Consider the following 27,500-nt stretch of genomic DNA (forward strand, 5'->3'; position numbering starts at 1 on the left):
GGTTGTGGTTGTTTGAGAGCTGAGTAAGAGAGCGGCTGGGGGTGATCCTACTGCAAAAGTTACCGACATAAAAGAACAGGACGATCAAGATCACAAAAATTCAACTGTTGCTACCGTACATACATTAGTTCCCTAGAGAAATAGGCGGCTGTGCGATCATTAAGAAGAGAGTGGACCGAAGGATGACGATGCTTGCTCTATCTGCTTATTATGGCTGAGCAACACATCTCATTTCTGTTAATGAAGCAATACATCATCAGAGTTATCTCCCAATGTCCTGTGATTGCCTCTTTCAATAATTTGTTCAGCCACAGACGTCACGCACGTTCATTATTAAATCAACCGGCTGAAAGAACAAACAACAGAAGCATTAGTAAAATAATAATACTGGAAAATAAAATCAAGCAGCAGGCATGCAGATGCCTTTTGTTGAGCCGTGGGACAACATTATGCTTTTGTTTCGTTTCTTGTCCTGTTGCTCTTTTGTATTTAATGATCTGAGAACCAGTCGGAAATGTCAGAGTTATGAAACGATGAAATGAGCTGTGCGAACGAGCTTTTTGTGTTTGTCTCCAGTAATTCAAACACATGTCACTACTGAGACCTTTACCGAGTCTGTTCACATCGATCGACTGTTCACTTGTCAATAAAATGGGGCCTTGAGTCAATCTGATTAGAGAGGGTCAGTCGAGATGAATTTGGTTCAGTCCGGTGTTGCAATATGCGTGTCTCAGTTGATTACCTGGAATCAGAATTTTGTTAGGCTGCACCTTTAGTTTTGTTTCCCAGGCGGGTACCCTGCCTATGGCAATTTAATAACACATGTCACCTCTCATGTTCCAATATTGTGTCTGCCCACGGTAAGCAATTCGAACATGAACATGTTCGTGCGAACAACGGAGTGGACAATTTTCTGTTGCTTTTTGCCTTGATCTACAGTCGGTCCCCCTACAATGCACACCCTTTACCGAGGTAATGCCACGTCATCCACCTCGGTACGTACCGGGCCTAGCTGCAGTGTACCCAAACAACCGCCGGGTGGCACTTGGGAGCGCTTGGAATGTTTTAGACGATGCTGACGGCATATTAATATATGCTCATATTCACCAGCACGCACCGATTCAGCGGATAACAACATGCCTATAAATTGTGTGAGAACACCTCCAGGAAGTAGGAAGAGTCATAAAAAGAATAGCCTAAATAATGTAATGAATTTTCTTTTTTTTTTTAAATGATGATCGGATGAATTGCATTAATGTGCAAGCTCTGACAAAATGTAAATTGAGTGTAGCCAGAAGCCATACCGATTATCGCATCGCAAGATTTGAAACGTCTAATATTGCAACTTCAGACTTGTTGTCTGGATGTGGATGTGGATCGTTTGGTAAAAATTACTGAGAGTGCAATACACCTCACCGCAGTAACCTAACAGCGCTTCGTTTGAGCGTGTAAGCGTTGGCTATTTATCTCACATCGCCAACAGCTGGGGCAATAACCTAACCTACACTTCCCTAATGAATTTAATGTTGTCACATTGGCAAAAATTAGCAAGCGACTGATATTGCTGTTTTCGTGCTCAAATTAAGTGTAACCAACTGTCGGGTTATGTGTCGCAGGTGAGAAAGTGCGCATTTTTCCAGCGACACCTCTCCTTGTTACCAAATACCCTGGAGAGTACTGTACACCACAAATACGCCAAGACACAAATATTGAGTTTTAAAATAATATTTATTAACTAACAGAAATCTAAAAGAGTCCCGGGGCACCCCAAATCTATACAAGTCCGAAATTCCAAATTTCCTTGGAGATCCCCCCCACAGTCATCCGTTCCGAAGGAGGCGGAGGAGCGGTGGCCAGGTGTCCATCCATTGTGAGGCTGGGGAGACAGGAAGAGCTTGGTGACAGTAGGCTTGATTCCATAGGCAGTCCAAATGACACTCACTTCCATAATTAAGTAGGCTACGCAGGTAATCGCTGCACTTATTCCACGTGATTTACAACACTGCACTCGCTAGTCTAGGTTAAACGTTAGGGGTGAAGTTGCTCAGCACTCGCACACGGCACGGCTCACTGCAATGTGTGCTGCGATTCAAGGCCAGCGGTGTTAAAAGTGAGTCCAAGTACAACTGGGTTTGGAGAGAGAGAGAGAGGGGGGGGGGAATATATGCTGGGAAATATAGGCCTATGCAATGTCATCTCATAATCATGGAGTTCCTCATGCGATTTCATCTGGGTCAGTCAGAAATGCATGCACCTTGCGCACCGGGAAGTGTGTTTTTTTCAAACAAGAAAACTGGTTCATCATATGCATGGCTTAAACTGACTTTAATGTTTGCCAACGTGCTATAGTTTTCCTCTCATAATAGCACCTGGCGACTGTGACCACAGTTAGATGACCTCGCGCGCGTAAACCCATTAAAATATAGCCTAGCCTTCTGTGGCTATTCAGAGCAATATGAACCAATCAGGTCGGCGTTGCTATTAAGCAAAATACATCCCTGATGTCTACTTAACTAAAATAAGATGCATTTGTCTAATATTTGGAGACATCGCCTTGCTCTTTCTGCGGGGAATTAAGCGCCTCTCTCCCTCGCTCTCTCTCTCTCCCTCTCTCGCCCACACACACACACACACACACACACACACACACAGTTTGGAGAGGACGCATTTAAACTGTAACAGTTTAGGCAGTAGGGGAGAGCAGGGACTCATGAAACTCGGGACGAATGAAACACTGCGATTTACTCGAAAACTTTAACATATCCGAAAGTATGAAAAGTCAAAGTTGTCAGGTTTACAGGCAAAAGGGATTTTAGTGTCAGTAGACACTGTCGGGACGAATGAAACACCCGTTTCATCCGTCCCTCTCGCCCATTGACTTAAAGCAGGATCAAAATAAAATGGGAGCACTTGAGATGACTATGTTCCAACTTGTCTTGAGCACCGTCGTAGCGCAACAAATCATTATCGTAAACATAGCCTAGATAATTGGACATTACAAAAAATAGGCTACATTTTATAGACTTTGGCTATAGGCTTAGCCGACTCCTCTGCCTGTTTGAATTAGTGCAGCCTTACAGGGAGGACGTTAATTTGGCATAGGTCAACTGCAAGAGACTACTAATTTGTGACTTGACGTGATGTGTGAATAATTAGGCTACGATATGCAACAGGCATATTTAGCCGCACTCAGTCATTCATTGGGTGAATGTCCCGACCCTGTGTGTCCGCGTGCATGCATGGGGTGGGGAAAAATACATCAAGCGTGCCATCACCACCCATCCCCCCGGACCCACGAAACCCACTGAAGATCCAAGCAATTGTAGTCTGTCAGTATTTTAGTGTGGGCCCAGGTAGTTGAATTCATGGCATGGCCTGGTTACGTATATGCGTACGTATATCCTGTACGTATATGCAACATGCTAAACTGCCAATGTATAAAAGTATATAATGAAGTTCCTTTGCCTTGCCACAGCCTGCCCTTATCGTGGACACTTGTTGTGGACTCTTCTCAGAGCTTTGTTTGGTCTGTCCATAGCAGATAACTCTTTCACACACAGATACAGATGCAGCATGCATACAGTACAGACATGCAAGCACGAGCACGCAAACACTCACACTCACACACGCACACACACACACACACACACACACACACACACACACACACACACACACACACACACACACACACACACACACAAACACACAAACACAAACACACACATACACACACACACCCTTACACTCCATCCCCCTAACTGACCTTTCCTCTCTGTGCCCAGAGCGGGGGGTCCAGTTGTCCATGGGGCAGCAGGCCGTTCTCCAGGCAGGAGAGGAACTGCAGCAGGTGGCCCCCCCTGGGGAAGCGCAGCGGGGGCCTCTGGATGCCGTCCTGACTCACCAGCACCACCGTGCCACCACTGTCCACTGTGGAGGAGTAGAGAGAGAGAGAGAGAGAGAGAGAGAGAGAGAGAGAGAGAGAGAGAGAGAGAGAGAGAGAGAGAGAGAGAGAGAGAGAGAGAGAGTCAGATCATTAGGTGTGTAGGTGTTTTTATTTGTGTGTGTGGGGAGGGGGGGGATGCATGCGTGCGAGCGTGTGTGTGTGTGTGTGCGTTTTTCTGTGTGTGTGTGTGTGTGTGCGTTTTTCTGTGTGTGTGTGTGTGTGCGTGCATGCGTGCGTGGGTACGCGCATGCGCGCGTGTGCGAGCGTGTGTGTGCGCACACATTTTTCCGTGCATGTGTGTCTCCGTGTGTGTGTGTTATTGCATGTGCATAAGCTTTTGTGTGCACATGTGTACAGCAATCAGACATGGAGGGGTTAACGCGTCAGGCAAGAGAGAGACCATTATGACTAGCTTGTCATGTGTATGCTATTTGCCAGCATAGCAGTGCCTGCCGCCACCGCCTTGCCATGGACACATTGACAGATCCTGACACCCTATTCATGTGCCTATCATCAAAGATTTATAGACAGTCAAATGTAAAGGGCAAAATGCCACATCCAATATGTTAGCATTTTCCCTGTTTATCACCTGAAATGACAAATGACGGTGATACAGAAAATGCAATGTACACAAGTGTTTGTGTTTTCAAATTGGCATGTGTACAAATGGACCATATATAAATCAACCAACGAATGTCACTATTACCAATTACTCTTCCAAACTGATGCAACACTGGTACATGGACACTATGTTTTTTTTAAATGTTAATTATAGCCTGGTCAAGGTACAGTAATGACTGAGTAATTACTGTTGTAATTATATACTGTATAGCCATTGGATCTGCCTCCATGACCTGACTACACTATCTGTTTGGGCTCATTGAAAGCGACAAGGTCAATTCTATAGCATATCCCTTTTCTGAGGCAAATTATAATGTTATGCCTTTCAGTTTACGTAATTACAGTGTGTATGTTAGCTTCACAAAGGGCTTAATGGCTTATATTGCGTCCTGATAATGAATGGATGAATAGAAAGGTTTTATTATTATTTAATATTTTTATTTTGTGTCCCGATAATGAGTGGGTAAAGGGTTTCATGTGTGGGACTATAAGCTTAACTCTCAAATCCTGACTCCCTTAGTAGAGCAAGGCCAATTGGTGGGTGGGTACTGTATACTGCCAAACGGGATGGAGATGGGTTGAATTTACCTTGATGGTGACAGTGTGCATAGGTAAATGTTCTTTTTTTTTACTTAATTATGAAGAGCTCTTCCTAAATGCAATTAAGAATATCTGTTTTTTATAATGATCATGAAAATCGTATTTAAATAGTTTTCATTGCATTCCGGAAAGGAGCTCTTCATTTGCTAGCTTCAAAGTGGCCTCATGCCTTCAATTCCCTATGGACAATGGAAACAGGTTACAGGTGAAGGGTTTTCTCTGTAGGATCACCAGCTCAATTTAATGCCAATGAAATGTGTACACCTGTAGACTACATTGGGAGGATGGGAGATGGTTGAGCCTACCTTGCTGATGGCAATGAAGATAGACAATCTCCTCCAAAGGAATAGTCATGGCATAATCCCAGTAAACACTGTAACACAGGAAGAAAACAAAACAAAATCCACATTACGGTTCAAGAGGATACAGTAAGTGGCTCCAACCAGTTATGGCAAATTGTTTGCCAACTTGGGTGCAAATCAAAAGAAAACTCCAGATTCTTGCCTGTCGTCTCTGTTCTTATTTGCATTCTTATCCTAGATGGTGTCCTCCAATACAATACAACTGCCTGTGTGAAATTGGTTTTCCAGATGCATTACATGTATTTTAGCAAAAAAATAAATAAATAATAGAAACCTACAAAGTAATTGGTTGACTGACAGAACAATTTGGACTCTACGCATCATCCCTCAGCTTGCAGGTGCATCACAGTGGGACAGACATCACTGAAATGGAGAGGATGGAGCACACAGTGTTCCACTAACTACGCTGCAGTGTGCTCCAGCCTCTCCTTTTCAGTAATTGGTTGACTGAGATGCATCAAATCCCAGGTGTTTTGCATCTGACTGTATATTTTAAACGTAATTGCAAAAAAAAAAAAGCCGTTCAGTGTGGCTGGCTCAGAAATATCGTCTAAAAAGTGGATTTAGCTAACTAGTCATGCAGAAAATAATATTTTCTGGTTTTATGTGCTTTATCTTTAATCTGAAGGTTTTCAAGAGCTTTGCTGACAGAGGTCTTACAAAATCAAAGGGGGCATGGGGGGCAGTTGAAGAAAAAGAAATGAAAAGATTTGTTTGCTCTTTCAAAGTTGGCTTCTATCCAGTGGTTTAGTCTACGTAGAACGCAGGTATACGGAGTATAGCCACTTACAAATTGTATGGATTTCAGTATACCCACTTAAAATTGATTGATCCATTATTTAGAATAGCACAAATATAAACAGTATACCCACTTCAAAAATGCTCAAATATACAGTATACCCACCATAAAAAAGTAGACTACACCACTGTCTCTACGACTCCATTATACCAGAGCGGAGAGGGGACAATATCCTCATAAGATTGCAGTTAGATGTATGTCAAAAACAAGGAAGGAAAAACAGACAGGCAGTAACCCGCGGGTCAGGTCACAGCCATTCACAGCAATTCATCATCGACTGCCGTGAAATTCAGCCTCCTGAAAAGAGCCCGTCATCATCAGGCTTCTGTCGCTCAAGCACAGTTACCACAATCACTCCCCAAGGAGTTGCTCTCGCTCTCACTCTCTCTCTCTCTTTCTCTCTCTTTCTCTCTCTCTCTCGTACACCCTCTATCGCTCTCTCTCTCTCTCTCTCTCTCTCGCTCTCACTCTCTCTCTCTCTTTCTCTCTCTCTTTTGTGTGCTTTCTCTAACTCCCTGTCCCTCCACCCCTTTGCTCTCTCTCTCTCTCTCTCTCTCTCTCTCTCTCTCTCTCTCTCTCTCTCTCGCTCCTCTCTCTCTCTCTCTCTCTCTCTCTCTCTCTCTCTCTCTCTCTCTCTCTCTCTCTCTCTCTCGTGCACCCTCTATCGCTCTCTCCCTCTCTCCCTCTCCACCGCCTCCCCTCTGCTCCTCTGCCACGTTCACGGATGATTGGAGCAGGGTGTCTAGAGAGACATACTCACATGTCATCCAGTTGTATCCATAGTAGCATTGATCTCACTCGCCAACTCACTCGTCAACTACCTGTATGTGCGTTAGTACTAGTATTGATCACCGCCCCCACCTGCGCTCATATTCCAGCTCCCCCATTGATCTGTTCATCAGCTGATTGGGGGTCCACTTCAGAGTCATGACGTCGGCCATCTGATGGAGCGAGAGGTAGCCGGGGATGGCCTCCATATCGTCCCTCTGTAAAGGGGAGCGCAGACAATAGAAAATATAGAAAATTACATTACATTACATTACATTGAACTTAGCTAACGCTTTCATTTATTCAAAGCGACTTACAGTTATTATTTGTCAGGGTATTGGTTACAGTCACTGAAGCAATGTGGGGTTAGGTGCCTTGCTCAAGAGCACTTCAGCCATGGATGGAGATGTAGGGAGAGGTCAGGGGGGATTCGAACCTGAAAGACCAACTCTCTAAACAGTAGGCCACGGCTGCCCTACACTACAGAAAATTACGGTGTTCAAAAAACAGCATTACTGATTCACACTTAATAGACGTGGGGCGGTGCACCAGCCTCCATACCGCCCTCCTGTACAGGGGCCACACACACACACACGCACACACACACACACACACACACACACACACACACACACACACACACACACACACACACACACACACACACACACACACACACTAACCTATTATGGGGTTAGACAGCTCCTGATTTTCATAGTAACTTCATAAAGAGCAGTGCTGATCATAAGACTGCATAAGTGCTGATTTACACATAAGTTCACGATAGAGATACAGCGTATCATCATCCATATTGTAAGTTAAAAAGGTCCTAATTTGGGTGGTGCAGCGCAGCACACTGTGGAACATTGTATCATTTATGTGCGGCACACCCAGGACCCGCGTTCCAGTCTTGCCTGGGTCATTTCCCAACCTGACCCCATCTCCCATAAAACACATTTACATAAAGCTTCTGATTTTAATACAGAGATATTATTTGCAGCCCTGAATGGGTCAGTAAGTGGGTGTGCACTGGCCTTCTGGCCTATCATCCCTCTGTAAGGGGATACACACAATAGGCAATAACGGAGTTGAAAAGAGCAGTGCGGACTGGCATACAAATTTACAATAGGCAATTCAAACAGGTTCCACTTCATTTTTCCCCCTTCCATGCACATGTCACGTCCAAGAGACTCAAGGTATTTCTAGCTAGACCTTGCAATGAGCAATCAGTGTGCAGTCAAGAAAACGTGATAGAAAATCAGTAGCTCCTAGAGTAAGGTGTTACTGGAGAAGGTCCCAAATGTTGGTGAACCGTAACATGCCTGATGCTGAAGATGACACAGAATAGAGTTGTTATATAGACTAATGCAGTTAAGCTTATACCTGGCTACCTGGCCTGTAAAAAGTCCAAGCATTATGTCAAAACATCTATGATGTTTCGTGAAACCATTACTGTAAAAGTGAGAAAATTACACATAGTAAAAGTAAGTGAAAGTTAACAAATAAATTATTATTGTACTGCTTGGGGGCTGTTTATAGGTGCAATAGACCAACAGCCATGATGAAGCCCCCTACTGATATGTGCATCTCGATCGTCTTTCATAGTCCAAACACAGGTAGCCTGTGACTACAATACAAGTGCCAAGCCACTGGGGTATTGAAAACAGATTGAGGCTGTAAAGGCATACTGTAGGCGTGTCCACTCATCTCCATATCATCCCCCTCTAGAGCACACATTATTTAAATAAACTATTCTGCCTTGTGAACGCAATGTGAACATACTGGGAAAACGCCTTAAAGGTTGACAAGTAAATCATTAGGCTACAGGAATGTACGTAGTGTGGGAATATGCAAAATTGAGAAGGTGTTAAGATATAAACATGCTGGTGATGCTGTGGGGCAGTGCGTTAAAGGGGTATGCCACTATTTTGGGGCTTAATACAGTTAAAATCATTAGCCAGGGTTTATAAAGGTGGTAAAGTATCTTATTTTTGATGTAAGCCGTTGTCTTGCTTTCAGACAAGTTAACAGAGGGAGCATGTCGCTAAGCTAGTGAAAGTCAATGGAGTCAGTGGATCCGTGTAGCATTCTACAGCATACCCCTTTAAGGCATCTTTCCGTCTGTAAATGAGCTTGTGAGGACCCAAGTTCATCTCTCTCCTCATCATTTCTTGTCTCTATCTTCACTCTCCTGTCCCAATAAATGCCCCCAAAACAAATATTTGTGAAATATATGTATATACGTATACACAGACTGAGGCAGTGCACAATCAAGTTATGTATCAGTTTAATTTCTGTATTTTTATTTAATTTTATTTTCATTTGTGCGGTTTTCTGCATATTATAGTTGTTATTTGTTTGTGTCTCTGTGTGGTAAGTTTGTTTGCATGGTTGCATGGTTTGTTTGCATTTTCTCTAAGTGCTCCATTGGACAACAAAGAAAAATAAACTACTGAGTCAGTGAAGGAGTGGGACTATGCACTGTACCGGTTGTACGAGCACGTTGTTCTTGCCGAAGAGGAGGGTAGCTCTGGAGTTCTGGTGCAGGGACTCCACGTAGTCCCGTGCGGAGGGGGAGGGAGATGGCCTCTCGTCAATGCTGCTGCTAGAGTGCCTCTTCTGGATCTGATGGCAGGAGAAATACACAGGATGCAAACCCCTCTGAAAACCATTTACACAAATCTGAATGAATGAATGAATGAATGAATGAATGAATGAAATGCTGTAGTAGGCAATTTTCCCCAAGTAATCCCAGTCAAAATGCCACTTACTGAATGGTATTATTAGATCAGTAAAGACTAGTCTATTAAACAGGCCACCTTTAGCTTGGTCTATCTATTTTCACCTATAGATATGTGTAGGTCTATCAAACAGATACGATTAATGACTTTCTGATAATTATCTGATTGCCTCATTCATTCATTCATTCATTCATTCATTCATTCATTCATTCATTCATTCATTCATTCATTCATCTATTTTCATCCATTTACGTAGCCCTTTCATGCAGATGGGATTGCCGGCCATCCCATTCATTATTTGTTGAAAAAGCTGAACTACGTCACAACAACATTGCACTGACATTACCAAGAGCCTTAAGTAAGAGATATTAAGACATGGCTATTGTCATTTTGGTGGCATTGGGGTTAACGCAGAGGTTCTGCATGAAAGGGTTAAGAATTTAAATACCAGACCAGACGTGCACTAGTTCTTGGTGTGCTATCTCCCCTCTTTCCACTCATCTATTTGTCTGTGCATCTACCTCCTTCTCTGCCCATTATCATCTATTTTACCCAAATGGCAGCCGAATGAAAACTGAAAGGAAAAAGAGATCGGACACAAAAAAAAGCAGTGATGGTGCAATAAAGTCTAATGTGTTCCTGCTGCATAATGCTTCTGCATGGGCGTGAAACAGAGATCCATTTAGATAAGCTGCAACAACACTATGGCAACCCACACGTCTATTCTAGCCCATTTTTACATCTGTATTATATTTCCAGATGATTGAATTATGTAACAATAATAACCATCTTTATTATACTTTGTCATCGATAAATATCAAAGCACTTTTTAAGAAATATGGAAACTCTGCATTGAATCGGGAAAATGACACTTCTAATAGTACTGAAATGGCAAAGCACATTTTGAACGGTGCATTAACAATTCAGTATATTACACGGTATACATTGCACATATCTAAATGGTGGATCTACCCTGCACTCTTTATTGAGCGTTTCAGTTCAGTTGCATCTCTAGTTCATCATCTTTCCTTGCCGGTGGGGTTGTATATGTTTTCCCAACAGCCTCAGTACGTCTCTGCTCCATTCTAAACCCTTCTGGCAGAGCAAACAACAAAACAAAGTCATAAATCCCATTTAGTGTGTGTGTGTGTGTGTGTGTGTGTGTGTGTGTGTGTGTGTGTGTGTGTGTGTGTGTGTGTGTGTGTGTGTGTGTGTGTGTGTGTGTGTGTGTGTGTGTGTGTTTGAACGTGTGTGTGTGTACGTGTGTGCACAAGCGTGACAGAGCTTGTTTAATTACCCCCAGTGCTTCCTGTCACCTCACACTCTCGGGGTCAAAACGACCACCGCCGGCCTTTAACCAAGCAGCTCCATGAAATGGGCATGAGAGCAACATTATCACCCCTCACTACTGCTGATAGAGGCCATATTGTGCTCTCTCTCTCTCTCTCTCTCTCTCTCTCTCTCTCTCTCTCTCTCTCTCTCTCTCTCTCTCTCTCTCTCTCTCTCTCTCTCTCTCTCTCTCTCTCTCTCTCTCTCTCCCTCTCTCTCTCTCTCTCTCTCTAATGGCCAGAGGCAAAGGACAGGAGAGTGACAAGAGTGACAAAAAGCCTTCAGCTATTATTATGTGCGCCCGCGTGTGTGTGTGTGTGTGTGTGTGTGTGTGTGTGTGTGTGTGTGTGTGTGTGTGTGTGTGTGTGTGTGTGTGTGTGTGTGTGTGTGTGTGTGTGTGTGTGTGTGTGTATGTGTGTGTGCGTGTGCGTGTGCGTGTGCGTGTGCGTGTGCGTGTGCGTGTGTGTGTGTGTGTGCGTGTATGCATGTGTACGTAAGTATGTGCGCGTGTGTGCGCCTATGTGTGCATGTGTGCTTGCATGTGCAGGAGGAATGCTCTAACACCTCACGAAGGCTTTATTTTGCCATACAGGAGAGTACAGGATGACTAATGGAGTAAAAAAAGGCTGCTTTTAAAATAAAAAATAAAAGATTTGGTTCTTTCGCCTGAATCACGACACATCCTTCAGCGCATGCTCCTGTCTGACATCCGTTTGACATCCAAGCCCAGCCAAAGGCAGCTCAGCTCAGCTGGCCACAGATATATGAATAAATGATAGAAGATACTAGAAATAAACCACAGGCTTGCGGGAGAGATAGAGTGCGAGATCGAGGACGCTTGGGTATTGCAGATGTATTGGCTTTGAAAAGTGAAGCACTGGACTATGGAGGCTTATACTGTGATCTCCCCCCAATCTACCGTATTTCATGTATTATGAAATGGTACGAAAGCCCAATGATAGGTGATCATCTGTGATAAAGCAAGCAAAAGCTGTAACTGTGGAATATTTTATTTTGCAATACTTCCCTACACAGCACAGAAAAAAAGGCAGTAATTGTAAAAGTTACTCTATAACCACCTTCTTTGCAGATGAATCATTTTATTAATCTTAATATACTATATATTCTATTGTAGTATGCTGGGTGGTGGGTAGTCTGAGTATCATCGACTTTCAAATCTCTTCGAGACTCGGTCTGACCAAGAGCATAACAATAAACAAATGGCATGGTTGACCCGCCTCCCTTGGTTTGCTAATGGTTGTTTGCTTCGCAACAATGTGGGAGCGCCTTTTCTACCTGAGGAAGCTGAGGAGCTACCAAATCCCCAGACCACTGCTGGTGAACTTTTACAACTGTGCCATCAGCAGTGTTCTGACCTATGGGTTCCTGTGGTTCTCCAGCTCCTCCAAAGCAAATCAGCAGGCACTCCAGTGTGTGGTGAAAACAGCAGGGAAAATCACTGGAATGCCTCTCCCAAAGATTAGTACCATCTACACACACGCTGTCTACGGAGAGTGCAGAACATCCTGCGCGACAGCCACCATCATGCCTATCACTTGTTCCAACAGCTATCCTCAGGAAGAAGGTACAGGTCCCTTCAGAGCCACACTAAAAGACTGGCCAACAGCGTTTACCACCAGGCCATTAGACTTCTGAATTTGCAGGACTGCTGAGGAACATTTCTGCCTAAAATGTTATCCATCTATCCTTTGGACATTTCTCAGTGTGTGTGTGTGTGTGTGTGTGTGTGTGTGTGTGTGTGTGTGTGTGTGTGTGTGTGTGTGTGTGTGTGTGTGTGTGTGTGTGTGTGTGTGTGTGTGTGTGTGTTTTAAAAGCATCCCCGTGCATTATGGGAGATGCTCTGGAATTCTAAGTAAGTAAGTTCTAAGTTTGAAAGAGAGGGGTGGTGTCGAGCATTATGCACTTAATCTTTGCTGCACTTTAAGTGGGATGGGGGGGCTAGGGGGGTCAAGCACTGGTGTCACTTTTACCTCTTATTGCACTTTACTTGAAAACCTGAGTATTGTACCCCAAACACAATTTCGTTGCCTTTTTGACAATGACAATAAATTCTTGAATCTTGAATCTTGAGGAGTTCACGATCTTTCGGGAACTCAGAAAGTACTTGCATTGTTCTTGACCTGACTCGTAGCAACACTGAAGGTGTTGCGTCACTAGGAGGGCACGGCCTGGCTAGGTGCTGGGGTAGATTGGAGAGCAATGTTGGTGAGTGAGTGTGTGACTGTATGTGTCTATTGTGTGTACTTGAGTCCTGTTCTCCTTTTCTGTTATTGTATTGTCAATAGGATCCCCGTGAAGACGAGATGCCACATCTCAAGGGGTTGTCCTTGAAATAAATGAATAAATAAATAAATAAATAAACAAATGTTCATTAGTGCGCTATCTGGACTTTGAATTCAGTAACATATGTATGCATACATCTTCGTTCTCGCTGGAGAACAGGCTTCTCGTGATCGTGGGGTTCTCACAGGAGAACCGCAGTCCGCACGGCGGACTGATCATAAAAGTGCTTTACGGGGTAGCTGGACCGACTGCACTCGAGGAGCATGGGTTAAAAGCAAAGTACCGTATTGGGTAAGGTCGCTGACCATGGTGCTGAAATTACTGCCGAGCCCGATGTTGGCTATGGTTAAAACGATTTTTGTGCTCGGGAGTACGAACCTCCAACTGAGAGCTCGGACACTATCCGCGCCCATGAATATGTACGAGCTCTGAGTGGACACCCCCTGGCCAGTTATTGGGAGAGCGAGCAGAACCGGTGGAAAGGCGGAATCCTGGATAAAACGATCGAGATGACACAGATAGGGGGTGATCTGGGCGGATGGTGGGTACGAGCGAGAAAGCGAATTTTTACCTTGGAGCAGGTGATCGAGGAATAAATACGGTGCAGATAATTGAAGGGCGTGCCAGCTGTCATTGCACATACGAATCCTTCGAATGGTGGCTGAGCGGAGAATGAGAATTAGGTAGATAATTAGGCTTGCCTGTTTTAACACGCAGAAAATAGACAAGCAGGGAATAGAGTGCAGGTGTTAGTTTAGACCTGTCAAATTTCATTGCGCGTCTCCCTAACTTTTTTTTTTTTTCCCAATACTTGCATTTAGCTCAGCTACTGCCTTTATGCTTCTATACCTCACGCATTTATTGTACAAATACCACTTTGCATATATATGCACTGTATGCATTAAAAACATCATGATATAATTCTCATAAATATTGCATTGGTATGATGTTACAGTATAGCTATCATTAGCTATAATATCACTCTGACAAAACTCTCTTCAGCATTCATAGTAAAAGGCAATATTTGTATTCAACGTACATCATAAATATATAATGCATATAAGCACATAATGCATATAATACACGGGTGCACACACTACGCAGTGACATGACACAAAAACGACCGTATTGTTCCCATAATGAATGTACAGAATTACACATGAATGCCCTGTGCAAGACACACTGTAATTGAACTCAATAAGGCAGCATAAGAGCTCATTTCCGTGCTGGCGTGTCATGCAGCGCTCTCCTGCTGAGGTTGGCACTGGTGGTGTGGTGTGGTGACACACACTCACAGCTGCGGGCTAAACAGGAGGTCAGCCCTGACCAGAAGGAAGGGGTGTGTTGTGTTGTCGTGACACGCTACGGTGGCTTCAACACCCATATAATGAACAGGCAAGCCCGTGGGGGAGCAAGAGTTCAGAGGCTGGGTAAGTTCCGAACTCTACGCCTTCCTCTCTGTCTATCTGTGTCTTTCTCGCTGTCTCTGTCTCAGTCTCTGTCTCTGTCTCTGTCTCTCTCTATCTCACACACCGACAGACACACAGACAGACAGACAGACAGACACACAGACACACACACACACACACACACACATTCTCTCTAGTGTAAAGTATTTGCAAATAATACAAAAAACATGAAAAATAAAGCTTGTTTGTACAAATAGTAATACAGAATACATACGTTCCACAGGGCTTTGCTATATTGTGTGGTGTAGCACTCACTCACAGATTCAGGCAAAACAGGAGGTCACAGAACAGAACAGTACTGAACAGAAGGAAGTGTGTGTGTATGTGTGTGTGCGTGCGTGTGTGTGTGTACTTATACGGATCCTTACACACAGGGCAGGCCTCTTGGTGGGTGAGTCTTGTCGGCAGTGTCCACTGTGGATGCGGTGCCTCTGCATCAGCTCGTCAGCTGAGGGGTCGGTCCAGAAGTGATCGGCCGTCTTCATCTTAGTGTACTCAAGGGCACAGGGACCCACTGTGGGAGAGAGAGAGGGAGAGGGAGAGGGAGAGAGGAACGGAGGTGTATATGTGTGCATGTGTGTGTGTGCGTGTGCGTGTGCGTGTGTGCGTGTGCGTGTGCGTGTGTGTGTGTGTGTGTGTGTGTGTGTGTGCGCGTGTGTGTGTGCGTGTGTGTGTGTGCGCGCGCGCGCGTGTGAGTGCGCGCGCGCGCGTGTGTGCAAGAGAGAGAGAGAGAGAGAGAGAGAGAGAGAGAGAGAGAGAGAGAGAGAGAGAGAGAGAAGGAAAGAGAGGAAGAAAGATAAGGAAGGAGAGAGAGAGAGAGCAATGCAGGAATGGGGGGTAGAACGGATGAAAGAGAGAGATGGATGTAGGGAGAGAGGGACGCAAAGAGATGAATGAAGGGTAGAGAGACAGACTTGAACATCTCTTTTATTGCATTATACCAACAGCTTTTTGACTATTAAAATAATAACAATGACAAATGCTTTGCCAAGTATGCAAAATATGTTTTCATCATGCCAATAAAGCTATATTGAATTGAATGCATATCAAGACAGAGCCAGAGAAAGATAGAGACAGACAAAGACAGAGGAAAGGAGGAGAGGAAGGAGATGATACTCCAACGAAAATAAAAACATAGACTGCAGAGAGGAAATGAGATATAAGAAGATATATAGAACAACAGTAATGTTATTGAAATCATTCGAAAGAAAGGGATGGAGATAGAAAATGATAGAGAGAGAGAGAGAGAGGCACAGAGGGAGGAAAAGAGAAGTCTACTGTGTCAATGAAGACGGATGGCAAATCTGAGCAAAAATATTAGCATCATTTTTCTTCACAATAAAAGCACAGCTTCGAAGCTAAGCAAAAGCGAAGCTATGAAACCAAAAGCAGAAAAGGTCATCAAAGTCACATTTTTTGGTCCCGCTCTTTTATGAGGACAACAATTCAGCTGGAATGCACTTCAGGCATACTGTGTGCTTCATAACCTGATATGTGTGTTTTGAGAAAATGAAAAACATGAATCTAGTTGACACAGTCAGAGATGCGGTGCTAATTCAACACTTAAGACTGTAGTCTGGGACCAAAACTCACTCTAGAAGATTGTTAAATCATGTCACTCTGTGTTGAAATAACACTACATTTGTTTAGTATGTGTGTATGTTTTAGTATGTGTGTATGTTTTAGTATGTGTGTATGAATAAGAGGTACCTTACCTAACAAAGAGGCAAGAATGTGTCCGTCCACCGGATCCATCATTATCGCCTCTTTCTCATAGAACTTACTAGAACATAAGAAGACATCAGTCAGTCAGTGTTTTTTTTTACTTCTTTTCAGGACTTGAATGTGAACTTTGTGTAATTTGTACTTTGTGGGGGATTGGAGATTAAAATATTAATGAACCATCATAACATAAATTCCTCAGTTTCACACTCATTTTTTCTTCAACCTCTAAAGGTGCAGCCCCTTCTACAAACCCCAACTCCGGTGAAGTTGGGACGTTTGGTAAACAGTGAATAAAATCAAAACCGAGAAAAAATATAGTTTTGGGGGACATATGTACTCATTTCTAATTTGATAAATCCAACACGTCTCAAAAGAGTTGGGACGGGGACAATAAATGGCAGCAAATGTCGAGGAAGACTAAAAACAAAACAAAAGACAACACTTAACAGTTAAATACATTAACCGATGAGAAGATGTTATATAAAAACAGTGTTAATTCCTATTTTGGACATGATTTCACCAGCTTAAATGGTGGGTGTATTCCTTGTCATGTTTTGCAATGTTTTCCTTTCTGTAGTGCTTACAGTGTGACAGGTCTTGACCAAAAGCCCACCATTTTATCACCTGCTGGTCCTTATGATGGAGCCAAACTGTTAAAACATAGTAGAGAATGCAATTTGACCTTACTATGTGGCAGTAATCGAAGATCTCCCTTCAAAATGTAATGCATGAGTGGCTTTTCATGCTGTTTAAAACCCATTTATACCATTCAGCACTGTATTTAACTCTACAGATGAGTGAGAACATCTTAACCAATGCACTACTGCACCCGCATGCCATCATGGAGGCTGACTTTTGAAGTTAGCACTAACACAAGTTGGATGGTCCATTTTCACTGTAGCACAGGATGTGCAATGCTCTATTATTGTCAAAAAGAATGGTCTTCTACAACTTCTGCTGACTTCTGTAAGCAAAGGACAGTTTCCCATGTCTTCTGGGTCTATTTCAAGTGAGCTCAGGTGCTTAGGAGAATGTTACACCCCTGTATCATTTGCACGCATTAAGCATTCTTAATATGGTCAATTTTCAATAGCTCTAGCACTCCAGGAATTAGAGTGAGACTACAGCCAATATATATTTCATGATGTCATGAACCTATACAATGATTTTAGTAACAAAAATATATACACTCAATCGTGGTAAATCAAAGGGAATTCAAAAATGTATGTAATAACTATGGTAATTATTCCCTTTGCATCTTTAATTCTGAGTGACTCAGCCTCTCTGTGATGATCTTATACCTGGACACCTATATTGTCCGTCAGTACAATTCATTTTGAAATGTTCTTCTTTGTTGTTTTATCTTATTTGGATGTTCACTAAATTTCACTGATCCCCATCCCAACTTATTTGAGACGTGTTGGATTTATCAAATTAGAAATGAGTACATATGTCCCCCAAAATAATATTTTTTCTCGGTTTTAACACTTAATATGTTGTCTTTTCACTATTATCCATCTAATTATTCACTGTTTACCATACGTCCCAACTTCACCGGAGTTGGGGTTTGTATATGCTTGTTATAGCCAGAATCTCTTTAACCAAGCTAAGCATGTATTTACAGCATGAGGAGCATCTGTAATGTTGTAACAATATTGTGATTTTGGACTAATGTGTAAAAAAGCATAACTGTTGAAGCATAACTGTTGAAGTTGGCAGCCAAGCAGAACCAATCAACAGGACAAGCAACATATTCCTGGTCCATTGTTCATCCACTACCTGCTGGAGTACTTTGGCTGACTCGGAACAGCTACTGGTAAGGTTTCAAACAACACTCACTAGCAGGGGCGAGTTTAGGCTATTTTTAGTGGGGCCACGGCCCCACCGTGACTTGGCTCGGCCCCACTAGCTCAGGAGCCTTTTAAATATTATTTGTGAATTGGAAATGAATGCAATTGGGCAGCAGTTGCTTTGCCCCTGCGCAATATTCTGCTGCTACTGCCCCGTCTGGCAACCCTGTGTATGAGCTTCAAGAAAGGTCTTGTGACGAGTCTGCTACACCTCTTCTGATTGGTTTGCATCTTCATGCAACTGCCTGCCGCCAGAGTTGTGTTCAGTTATGATTTTTAGTTTCTGGATTTATCATGCAAGTGAGGCAGAACCCAAATCGGCGCATATTCTTGTGATGAAGGTATGGAGCACACACTACACACAATAAGGTGGTGTAGGCCAGTGGTTCCCAACCTTTTTCTTAAGGGACCCATGTTTTTACTATTGTAAGCTTTGGTGACCCAACCACGCGAGCGCCCGCAAGAGACGGAGTCACAAGATGCCCTCCGTTTCCTGCGAAAACTTATTTAGAATATAGACAAATATAGAATAAATGTTTAATGTAGCACTTACAATTTGTTGCGTCTATGCATTTATTAGTTAAATGCTTTGTCTTATTCAACATGGTCTATATATATGTATTTAAAACGAAACCCCTTAAAATCAAGAGGGCTCCGCGGCCCCCTGTGGATCTTTGGCGACCCATAAGGGGGGTCCCGACCCATAGGTTGGGAACCACTGGTGTAGGCTACAGTGCTATGTGCGGACTATGATAATAACATTGATTGTCATCATAACTGACATAATTTTGTAAGCGTTGGTTAAAAAAAGTGTTGCAATGAAAGACCATTAAAAACGTCCACTATTAGGTTGTGGATATCCGTGAAATATGCTTAACATAGGTAGCGGTGGCTAAGATCTTGTGAGGTGGTGCCTTGCGACGCACAATGTTACTTTCGCCGGTGTTATGGGGCTCTCTGTTGACCACTTCATGCAAGGTGAGTCAGTCAGAATCACAAAAGCTTGAGGTAGCAAGATAACGGAAAGGGGAGTCAAATACAGATGGAATACAATGCGTATCAACCTACTGTGGAAACCATGCCATTTCTTTGCAAACGTATCAGAAAAAAGCAGAGGACAAATGATGAGGACATAGTGCTAAATAGGGGTTGTTACTAATAGCCTACGCTACAATCAGGACAGTCAACAGTATATATCTGCCTGGCAGCGTTTAGAAGTTGTGACTCGAGGGAATGAAACATGCTTCAGCAATTGCGTTGGAATAGCGAACAACAGGCAAATCTCGGCTTAAAATTACACTGCGAGTCACCATTACATTGATAGTCGAGGTTCGCCATCGCCCAAATGAGGTTTATCCATATTTTGGTGATGCTGTAGGCCTAATTGTGATGTGAGAATGCGGGCTCTCCAACTTCTCACTTAGCCTACTGATTTTAATGATTGGGAAGTGTGAAGGTTGAACCTTACTTTGCTATTATTGGAACATACTGGCTCAGAATGAGCAGGAGTGACTTTGGTGCCCGTGCCGTTTCTACTGTCCATTTAGTGACAGGGAGCGCGCACCTTGTTGCGAGATTCCCATAATCGGCATGACTTTGGGCAGGGGATGTTTTAATTGTTATTTATTTTTATGTTTGCTTGAGAAGGAGATGTCAGATTTTAAAAACCCACGATGAATAGGCTATTTATCTATTGAGCTACCGATTGGAACTGTGATTTGCGGTGCAAGGAGCGCACATGAGAGGGAAAACTCTTCTGATTATTTTTAAGTCACTCAATGGCCTAGCCCTAAATATATCGCAGATATGCTACAGTAATATCATCCAATTAGGAGTCTTAGTTCTTCAGTGTCTTTTCTACTTGTTGTGCCAAGGGTAAAATCCATACAAGGTGAAATGGCATTTAGCCATTATGCTGCCAAATGATGAAACAAGCTTCCTGTTCAAATTACTGTACCTGTAGAGCTGCCCTAACAGTAGGCCTAGGCTATCATGTTTTGACAAAAAAAAGCTTCATTGTCATCTGGCTTTGTATCTTCTCTGTATAATACTTCCTATACTTTATTATAATATTTTCCTCTCTCTTTTTCTTTCCTCTCAATCACATAAGAACTATGCCAACCATTAGGGTGCATATATGACACACAGTAGGCTACCAATCACAAGGATTACCTATATAGGTAATGTAAGTTAGATTTCGTGTTGGAAAATGTAATGTCATGACTTGTGGGTAGTCCTTCATTGAGTGAACTGTTATTTAATATTGAAAGCCTTTTGAAAACAAAATCTCAAATCTGAAATACAAATGGAACGCTTACTCTGTCAGGTACTTCTGTCAGGTACCACTGTCAGCACCAGGGGCCAGGCCCACCTAAAGATCATAAGCTAAAATCGCCCCTGCTCACTAGTGACAGACTGTGTAGACCTGTAAACTTGTCTGTCCCTTGGTTTGATGGATAAGACCTTTGCTATAATGTCTCTGGAGTATGGAGTGTTTTTGAGCTTGTTTAGTGCGGAAATCGACTGATCTTTCACTTTGGCCCCATTCATCTGCAGTGGCTGAGTTTTTCACTAAAACTTTGAAATGCCATGATCCCAGAATCACTCCTCACTACATACTTGATGTGCTATGAACCATTTGATGGTCAAATTTGAATTTTCCACCAAACCATCCCTTTAAGTACAATCTTACAGTACCTAGAAACTTTTCCATGAGTCTACATCTCACCACAGTAGTAAGATATGCTAATTTGACATAGAGGTTGTGGAAGATGTTGACTTGACACATGCAATACTGAGTGCGAGGGTATAGCGTACCTGCTGTTCTCCACCAGGTAAAGTACGATCTTGTCCAGGACCTTCTCAATGAGGGCAGTGCGGATCCACAGGTGCTTGTGGCCCTGGGGAGTAAGACTGGGGATCCTGGGGAGCTTGCGGATGCTATCCTGACTAGCCAGAGTCTGGCTCCTCCGACTTGAAGGGAAATATACATATAGTCAGTCAGATACTGTACAGGCTATGTCAACATGATGGTTTTAATTCTGAATTAAATAGTTCTGTCGAGTTGGCATTTACTTTCATTTAATTCTTAACCCATTGATGCCTGATGTTGCGTTGCGCAACATTGGCCCTGGCGCCTGGAGCTGCATTACACAACATTCAGGCTCATGAGATTTGAGACAACTTTATTAAAAATCTCTGTTTGTTTGAGATAAATGAACACATTCTAATGAAAGATGAGGGTCTTAGCATTTAAATGCAACTCGGTGCATATTTTTATGTGCTTCAGAAGCTGAGATATTTAGGTTTTTATAGACTGAGGGTAGCTTTTCTTAAAAAGGGCTCAGGCATTCAGCGCCCTTTTTTGCAAGTGCCTTTGCGTCAATGGGTTAATAGTGAGGTGTTTACATTATGTTTCCAAAGCGGTTTTGAGTTTTATTCGGAATTAAATGGAGTTAATTCAAAATCAAAAGTCCTATGTAACCGAGGCCAGGCAGGCAGACAGCTGCACATACATATGGTGAATAACGTACACCATCAAGCAGACAGACAGACAGACAGACAGACTGAGAGACAGGTAAGCAGACTGAGAGACACAGACGGACAGACAGGCAGAGAGAGACAGATTGAAAACACATGCAAAATGCTTTATACGTTAGATCATACGAAATGCAGAGGGTCAGGGTGAGATTGAGGTTACTTTATTGTGAATGACAGTTGGCTTCAATTCAAGTACATTTTCAGAAATACATAAAAACCTGTTTAAACCTTGCTGGTCTTTTTTTTGTTTTGTTCGTTTTTTGCCTTATTTGCCTTTATTATTTTTGTGACAGGACAGTGAGAGATGGACAGGAATCGAGTGGGGAGAGAGAGACAGGAAAGGATCGGCAAATGAAGTACTACTGAAGAGTTTTTTGGGAAACTCTGCCGTAATCAATGAAAGAGCTGGGAGGGGGAGAGCCATAGCTAGTGTACCTGGTGTCCATGAGCTGCTCCACCTCCTGGGCCTTCTTACAGAGCTCCTCAGCGGGGGGGAAGCACTTTGCCACCTTGGTGAAGAGGGCCGCCACCTTGTTGCTGCGCAGGAAGCCAGCCGCGCGACGCTTCAGGCCGTGCAGTATGCAGGCCTCTACCGCAGCTGTGGAGTACAACACATTATACATATATAACAGGGTTACCAAACACACACAGTTTGGAGGGAGGAGTCGGCAGACTTCAAATCGTTTTTTTTTTCTTTGATGGTTTATTCCATGGCAGGATTACGCTTTGACCATTGTCTTCATCAGATTCTCTACCAGAAGACAATGCTCGAAACATAAAAAAAAAACATCAAAGACAAAATTATTTTAAGATTCAGTCTTTGTCCTACACCTTTTCCTGAGGCCTGCACAATTATCACCCTCAACTTACCAACACACACGTACACACAAACACACACACATTGACACACACATTTGACTCCAGACATCTCTTGCTTATATACCATGCCTTACAGTATACTGTACATTATACAGTACTTTCAATGGCTGTCCTAGCCACTGTAATGGCCACAGGCTCCTGACACGTCTTTGAATTGAGCTGAATGAAGTGAACCCCGTATCGATTTCTGCGAGAGGCGCTAAATAACAGTGAACGCGAGCGACACAAAACCTGGAAACCTGCCACTCGGCTGTTAGACGTTATTGATTTGGCTCTAAAGCTCACTCACCCACACAGACGCGATTGGTAATATCCGACTGCCACCCGCGTACACGGGTAGCAGTGCTCTCTCTACTTGGTGCTGTGTGTCCGGGCTTGAGGCACCGTACCATGAAATCAATGTTAATCCTGATTGCCAGAATCCAATTTCAGTTAATCAGGATCAAATAGTTTTAATCACGGAAGACTGTAATTGTGTGTGTGTTTTTTTTTTTTTAAAGCAATGCCAATCCTCATTGGCTACTGACCACATCTTGATCAACTTCATCAGGAAGATTGTAATTGTGGTTCCTGATGACATAAGCTGTTGTCTTATAAATCAATGTCCATTTTCATTGGCGGCTGAATGTTTCTGATCATCAGAGTTCAGCAGAAAGGTTGCAATTGTGGTGTCTGATGAGAGCAACTGTAGTATTTGTCACCGAGTCCTGTTGTAATAGGTCAGGGCCACTGGCGTTTGATGCTGCTGCTGCAGGATTTTTTGGTTTCCAGGAAGACTAAAATGTCATGGTGATTGCATCTCCCAGAAGAGGTAACACGCTCAAGGGAGCAAAATGTCCCTTTACTGTACAAAACAGTGCCATCCAAACCATTTTGTTGACAGTGGAAAGTTGACACACACAAACAGACACAGACACAGACACACACACACACACACACACACACACACACACACACACACACAGAAACACATACCGTACACACAAGCACACACACACGCACACACAGAGTCATGATGAGTTCTACGTGGCAGTGCTCAGAGCTGTGTTGTCATCATGAGGGGGGGGGAGGGGAGAGGGGGGGGCAGGAGGCGGGAAGAGAGAGCAGGTAAGACAGACCAGAAAGAAATAAAAAAAGAAAGAAAGAAAGAAAGAAAGAAAGAAAGAACGAAAGAAAGAAAGAAAAGAAAGAAATAGATATGGAAGATAGAGATGGATAGAGAGAGAGCGAGAGAGAGAGAGATCTCAGGACGGCTCACCATGGGGTCAGAGGGAAGGTCGTTGCCATGGGAACTCCTGATGATGGTGCACTCCTGCTCAGTGAGAGAGGCAGCAGGCACGACTCTTACTCATCCACCTCCCTTTATCACTCTCCTTTACTCTCTCTCTCTCTCTCTTTCTACCCCTCTTTCTCTCTCTCTCTCTTTCTCTTTCTGTCTATCACTCTCCTTTACTCTCATTCTCTTTCCTGCTCTCTCTACCACTCCCCCTTACTCTCTCTCACTCTGTATCTCTCCTTAACTCTTTCTCTCCCTCTCAATCTCTGTCCTTTACTCTTACTCTCTTTACCGCTCTCTCTACTGCTCTCCTTTAATCACTCGCTCTCTGTATCTCTCATTTACTCTCTCTCTCTCTTACTGTTGGTCTGTCACTCCCTCTGTAGCTCTTCCTCCCTCTCTTCCTCCTCTAACTCTACCTGATTCAGCCTCTCACTTCCCTCCATCCCTCTTTTTTATTCCGCTGTTCTTCATCTCTATTGCCTCTCTGTCCTCTGCTTTATCTCTTATGTCTTTCCTACTGCCTATCCCTCTTTATTTTCCCTCTCTTGTTCTTCTATCTCTTCCTCTTTAACCGTCTCTCTTTCTATCTATATTCTCTCTCTCTCTCTTTCTTTCTCTCTCTCTCTCTTTCTCTCTTTCTTTCTCTCTCTCTCTCTTTCTCTCTCTCTGTATCCTTCTTTCCATCTCCCACATCAAATTACCTCTGCTCTCCAACTCTCTTCCTCCCTCTCTCTCCCTTCTTTTCCCTCTCCCACGCAGATTAGGCCTACCCTTTATCTCTCCCTCTCTTTCTCCCTAACGCTCTCTTTTTTCCACTCTGTCTCTCCCTTTCTCTCCCCCCTTACCCGCTCCCTCCACCTCTCCCTCCTCCTCTCCCTTCTCTCTCACTCTCTCTTTTCCCCTCTCTCCATTTATTGTATCTTCCATTCCATCTCCACCTCCATTGTGTCTGTCTTCTTCCCTTGTTTCCCTTTATCTCCACTCATCTCTGTCTACTCATCTGCTCTCCTCGCCATCTCTCTCTCTCTCTCTCTCTCTCTCTCTCTCTCTCTGTCTCTCCTTTCCTCCCACTAGCTCTACCTATCTTCTGTCTCTCTTTCTCACTCTGTTTCCCCCTAAGCTTCTTCTCATAGATCATATCTCTACTCATCTGTTCCCCCATCCATTTATTTCACACATTCTCATTCTGCATGTCCACTTTTCATCCTCTCTCTCTCTCTCTCTCTCTCTCTCTCTCTCTCTCTCTCTCTCTCTCTCTCTCTCTCTCTGGCTGCCTCATCCAGAATCCCTTAATCTTTGAGACCTTGTCACCAGTAATGTCTCTTTTCACTTTTTATGCTTTTATCTCTCGTACAATCTGTCAGTCTGAGTGACTCGACAGTTCCTTGAGATCAGCCTTCCCACACCCTCTCTCTCTCTCTCTCTCTCTCTCTCTCTCGCTCTTGTTCATCAGCCATCTGTCCATTCCTCCTCTCTTTCATTCTCACTCTGTCAGCCGCCCATTGCTTCTATGTCTTCTTTACTTTCTTTTCCTCTCTGATGCCTATCTGTTCTCAGCTATCGCTGCCCTTATTGTATCTCTCTCTCTCTCTCTCTCTCTCTCTCTCTCTCTCTCTCTCTCTCTCTCTCTCTCTCTCTCTCTCTCTCTCTCTCTCTCTCTGACTCTCGTCTCTCTTGGCACAGTCTTCCCCCTCTGTACCATCTATTCAACTTAGCGGGAGGTCCTCAGTCCTCTCTCACACACACACACACACACACACACACACACACACACACACACACACACACACACACACACACACACACACACACACACACACACACACACACACACACACACACACACACACACACACACACACACACACACACACACACACACACACTCTCACTCCCCTCAATTGCGGTAATTTGCTCGCTCTGGGTGGCAGCGGGTGCAGATAGGGCTAATGGAAGGTGGGCAGTGACTGACACAGGGTTTTATTAGGGCTATTAGGCAAAACACAAAGAGCGGCCCACTGGGAATCAATATTAGAGCACCGAGAGCACAGGGAACAACGTGGCCTCAGGGCTGGTGGACGTGAAGGGAAGGGAGTGATGGTAAAAGATGGAGGAAAATCCACCGCTTGGGTCAGAATGTTACATGTGAAAAATGCATGTGTGAGGGCCGTGGGCCATGGCTCAAATGGCTCAGATAATGCACTGTTGCGGAGCTGACTCAGGCTCGATTCCAGCCCAAAGTCATTAACCAATCCTCCCCCTACAGTATCTCTGTCTCCCACTCACTTCTTGTCTCCTCTCCAGTTGAAATAAAGGCTCAAAAAGCCGAAAAATGTCTTCTGGGGTAGCCTGGTCTCACTACACCCTCATACTAATTCCATTCGCTACAGAGGCCAAGCTAGATCTGGGGGCTGTTTTTTTTTGGTTGAGCTGCGTGTTCTGGCTTTCTGAACTGGTGCATGCATGCGTGTGTGCATGTCTAAGAGACAGTGCTTTAGGGGAGTAGTGCGTGTGTGTGTGTGTGTGTGTGTGTGTGTGTGTGTGTGTGTGTGTGTGTGTGTGTGTGTGTGTGTGTGTGTGTGTGTGTGTGCGTGTGTGTCCAGTGGTGTGAATGATCAACTTGTATCTGACATTGCCACATAAGCAACAAAATCAAAAGAAAATTGAGAAAGAGTGGAAGTGGAGCTCTTGAATGTTGGGAAATTGACATTTTTGTATTGGGCATTCCATTGAATTGCATTGCAAAATGCATTTTATAGAGGTTAAAAAAGTATGTTCTCAAAACATTTGAATGGCAAGATTTCACACATAGATGATAGAACTTTTTAACAGTCAATTCCAATATTAAAATGCAAAAAGTCAAAAATGGTGGATATAGCGTTTTGGAAAAAAACTCTTCAATTTCTAAGAGGCCAACGTCAATGTGCTGGAAAATGTTTGCCAAAACCTAATTATCAAGCTTTTATCATGGTGCAAGGATAATAGAATTTCTTAACAACTCTGTGTGAAGAACAATAAGGCGTCATCCTCCAAAACAACACAAAGAAATAGAATGACACTGAAAGTAAAAGATACTGATTCACAGGCTTGCCAAATAATTGGCACAATTGACACACACACACACACACACACACATACACACAAACAGACCACCCCAACTAGCAATCCACACCAGTGGGACTTCCTACTGAGTCGATACAAAATACAATCTGTGCCTGAGGTTCCCAAACTAGCTCAGGTGAGGAGCAGACTACACCAGCACAGAACACAAACACCAATCTACAATTT

General features: G+C 43.5%; 1 protein-coding gene across 1 annotated transcript in view; it reads right to left on the reverse strand.

Moving 5' to 3' along the window:
- The window catches only part of sgsm1a (small G protein signaling modulator 1a), a 97,563-nt gene that overhangs the window by 35,806 nt on the left and 34,257 nt on the right, over positions 1 to 27,500 (reverse strand). The window contains exons 4-11 of the mRNA XM_063195051.1: positions 22,490 to 22,652; positions 21,332 to 21,487; positions 16,655 to 16,722; positions 15,308 to 15,453; positions 9,584 to 9,721; positions 7,190 to 7,314; positions 5,473 to 5,540; positions 3,767 to 3,930 (exon numbers count right to left, since the gene is read on the reverse strand). Of these exons, the coding sequence (XP_063051121.1) occupies positions 3,767 to 3,930; positions 5,473 to 5,540; positions 7,190 to 7,314; positions 9,584 to 9,721; positions 15,308 to 15,453; positions 16,655 to 16,722; positions 21,332 to 21,487; positions 22,490 to 22,652 (1,028 nt within the window). The remainder of the gene's footprint in view (positions 1 to 3,766; positions 3,931 to 5,472; positions 5,541 to 7,189; positions 7,315 to 9,583; positions 9,722 to 15,307; positions 15,454 to 16,654; positions 16,723 to 21,331; positions 21,488 to 22,489; positions 22,653 to 27,500) is intronic.

The sequence above is a fragment of the Engraulis encrasicolus genome, chromosome 3 (assembly GCF_034702125.1).
Source record: "Engraulis encrasicolus isolate BLACKSEA-1 chromosome 3, IST_EnEncr_1.0, whole genome shotgun sequence".
Taxonomy (NCBI): Eukaryota; Metazoa; Chordata; class Actinopteri; order Clupeiformes; family Engraulidae; genus Engraulis; species Engraulis encrasicolus.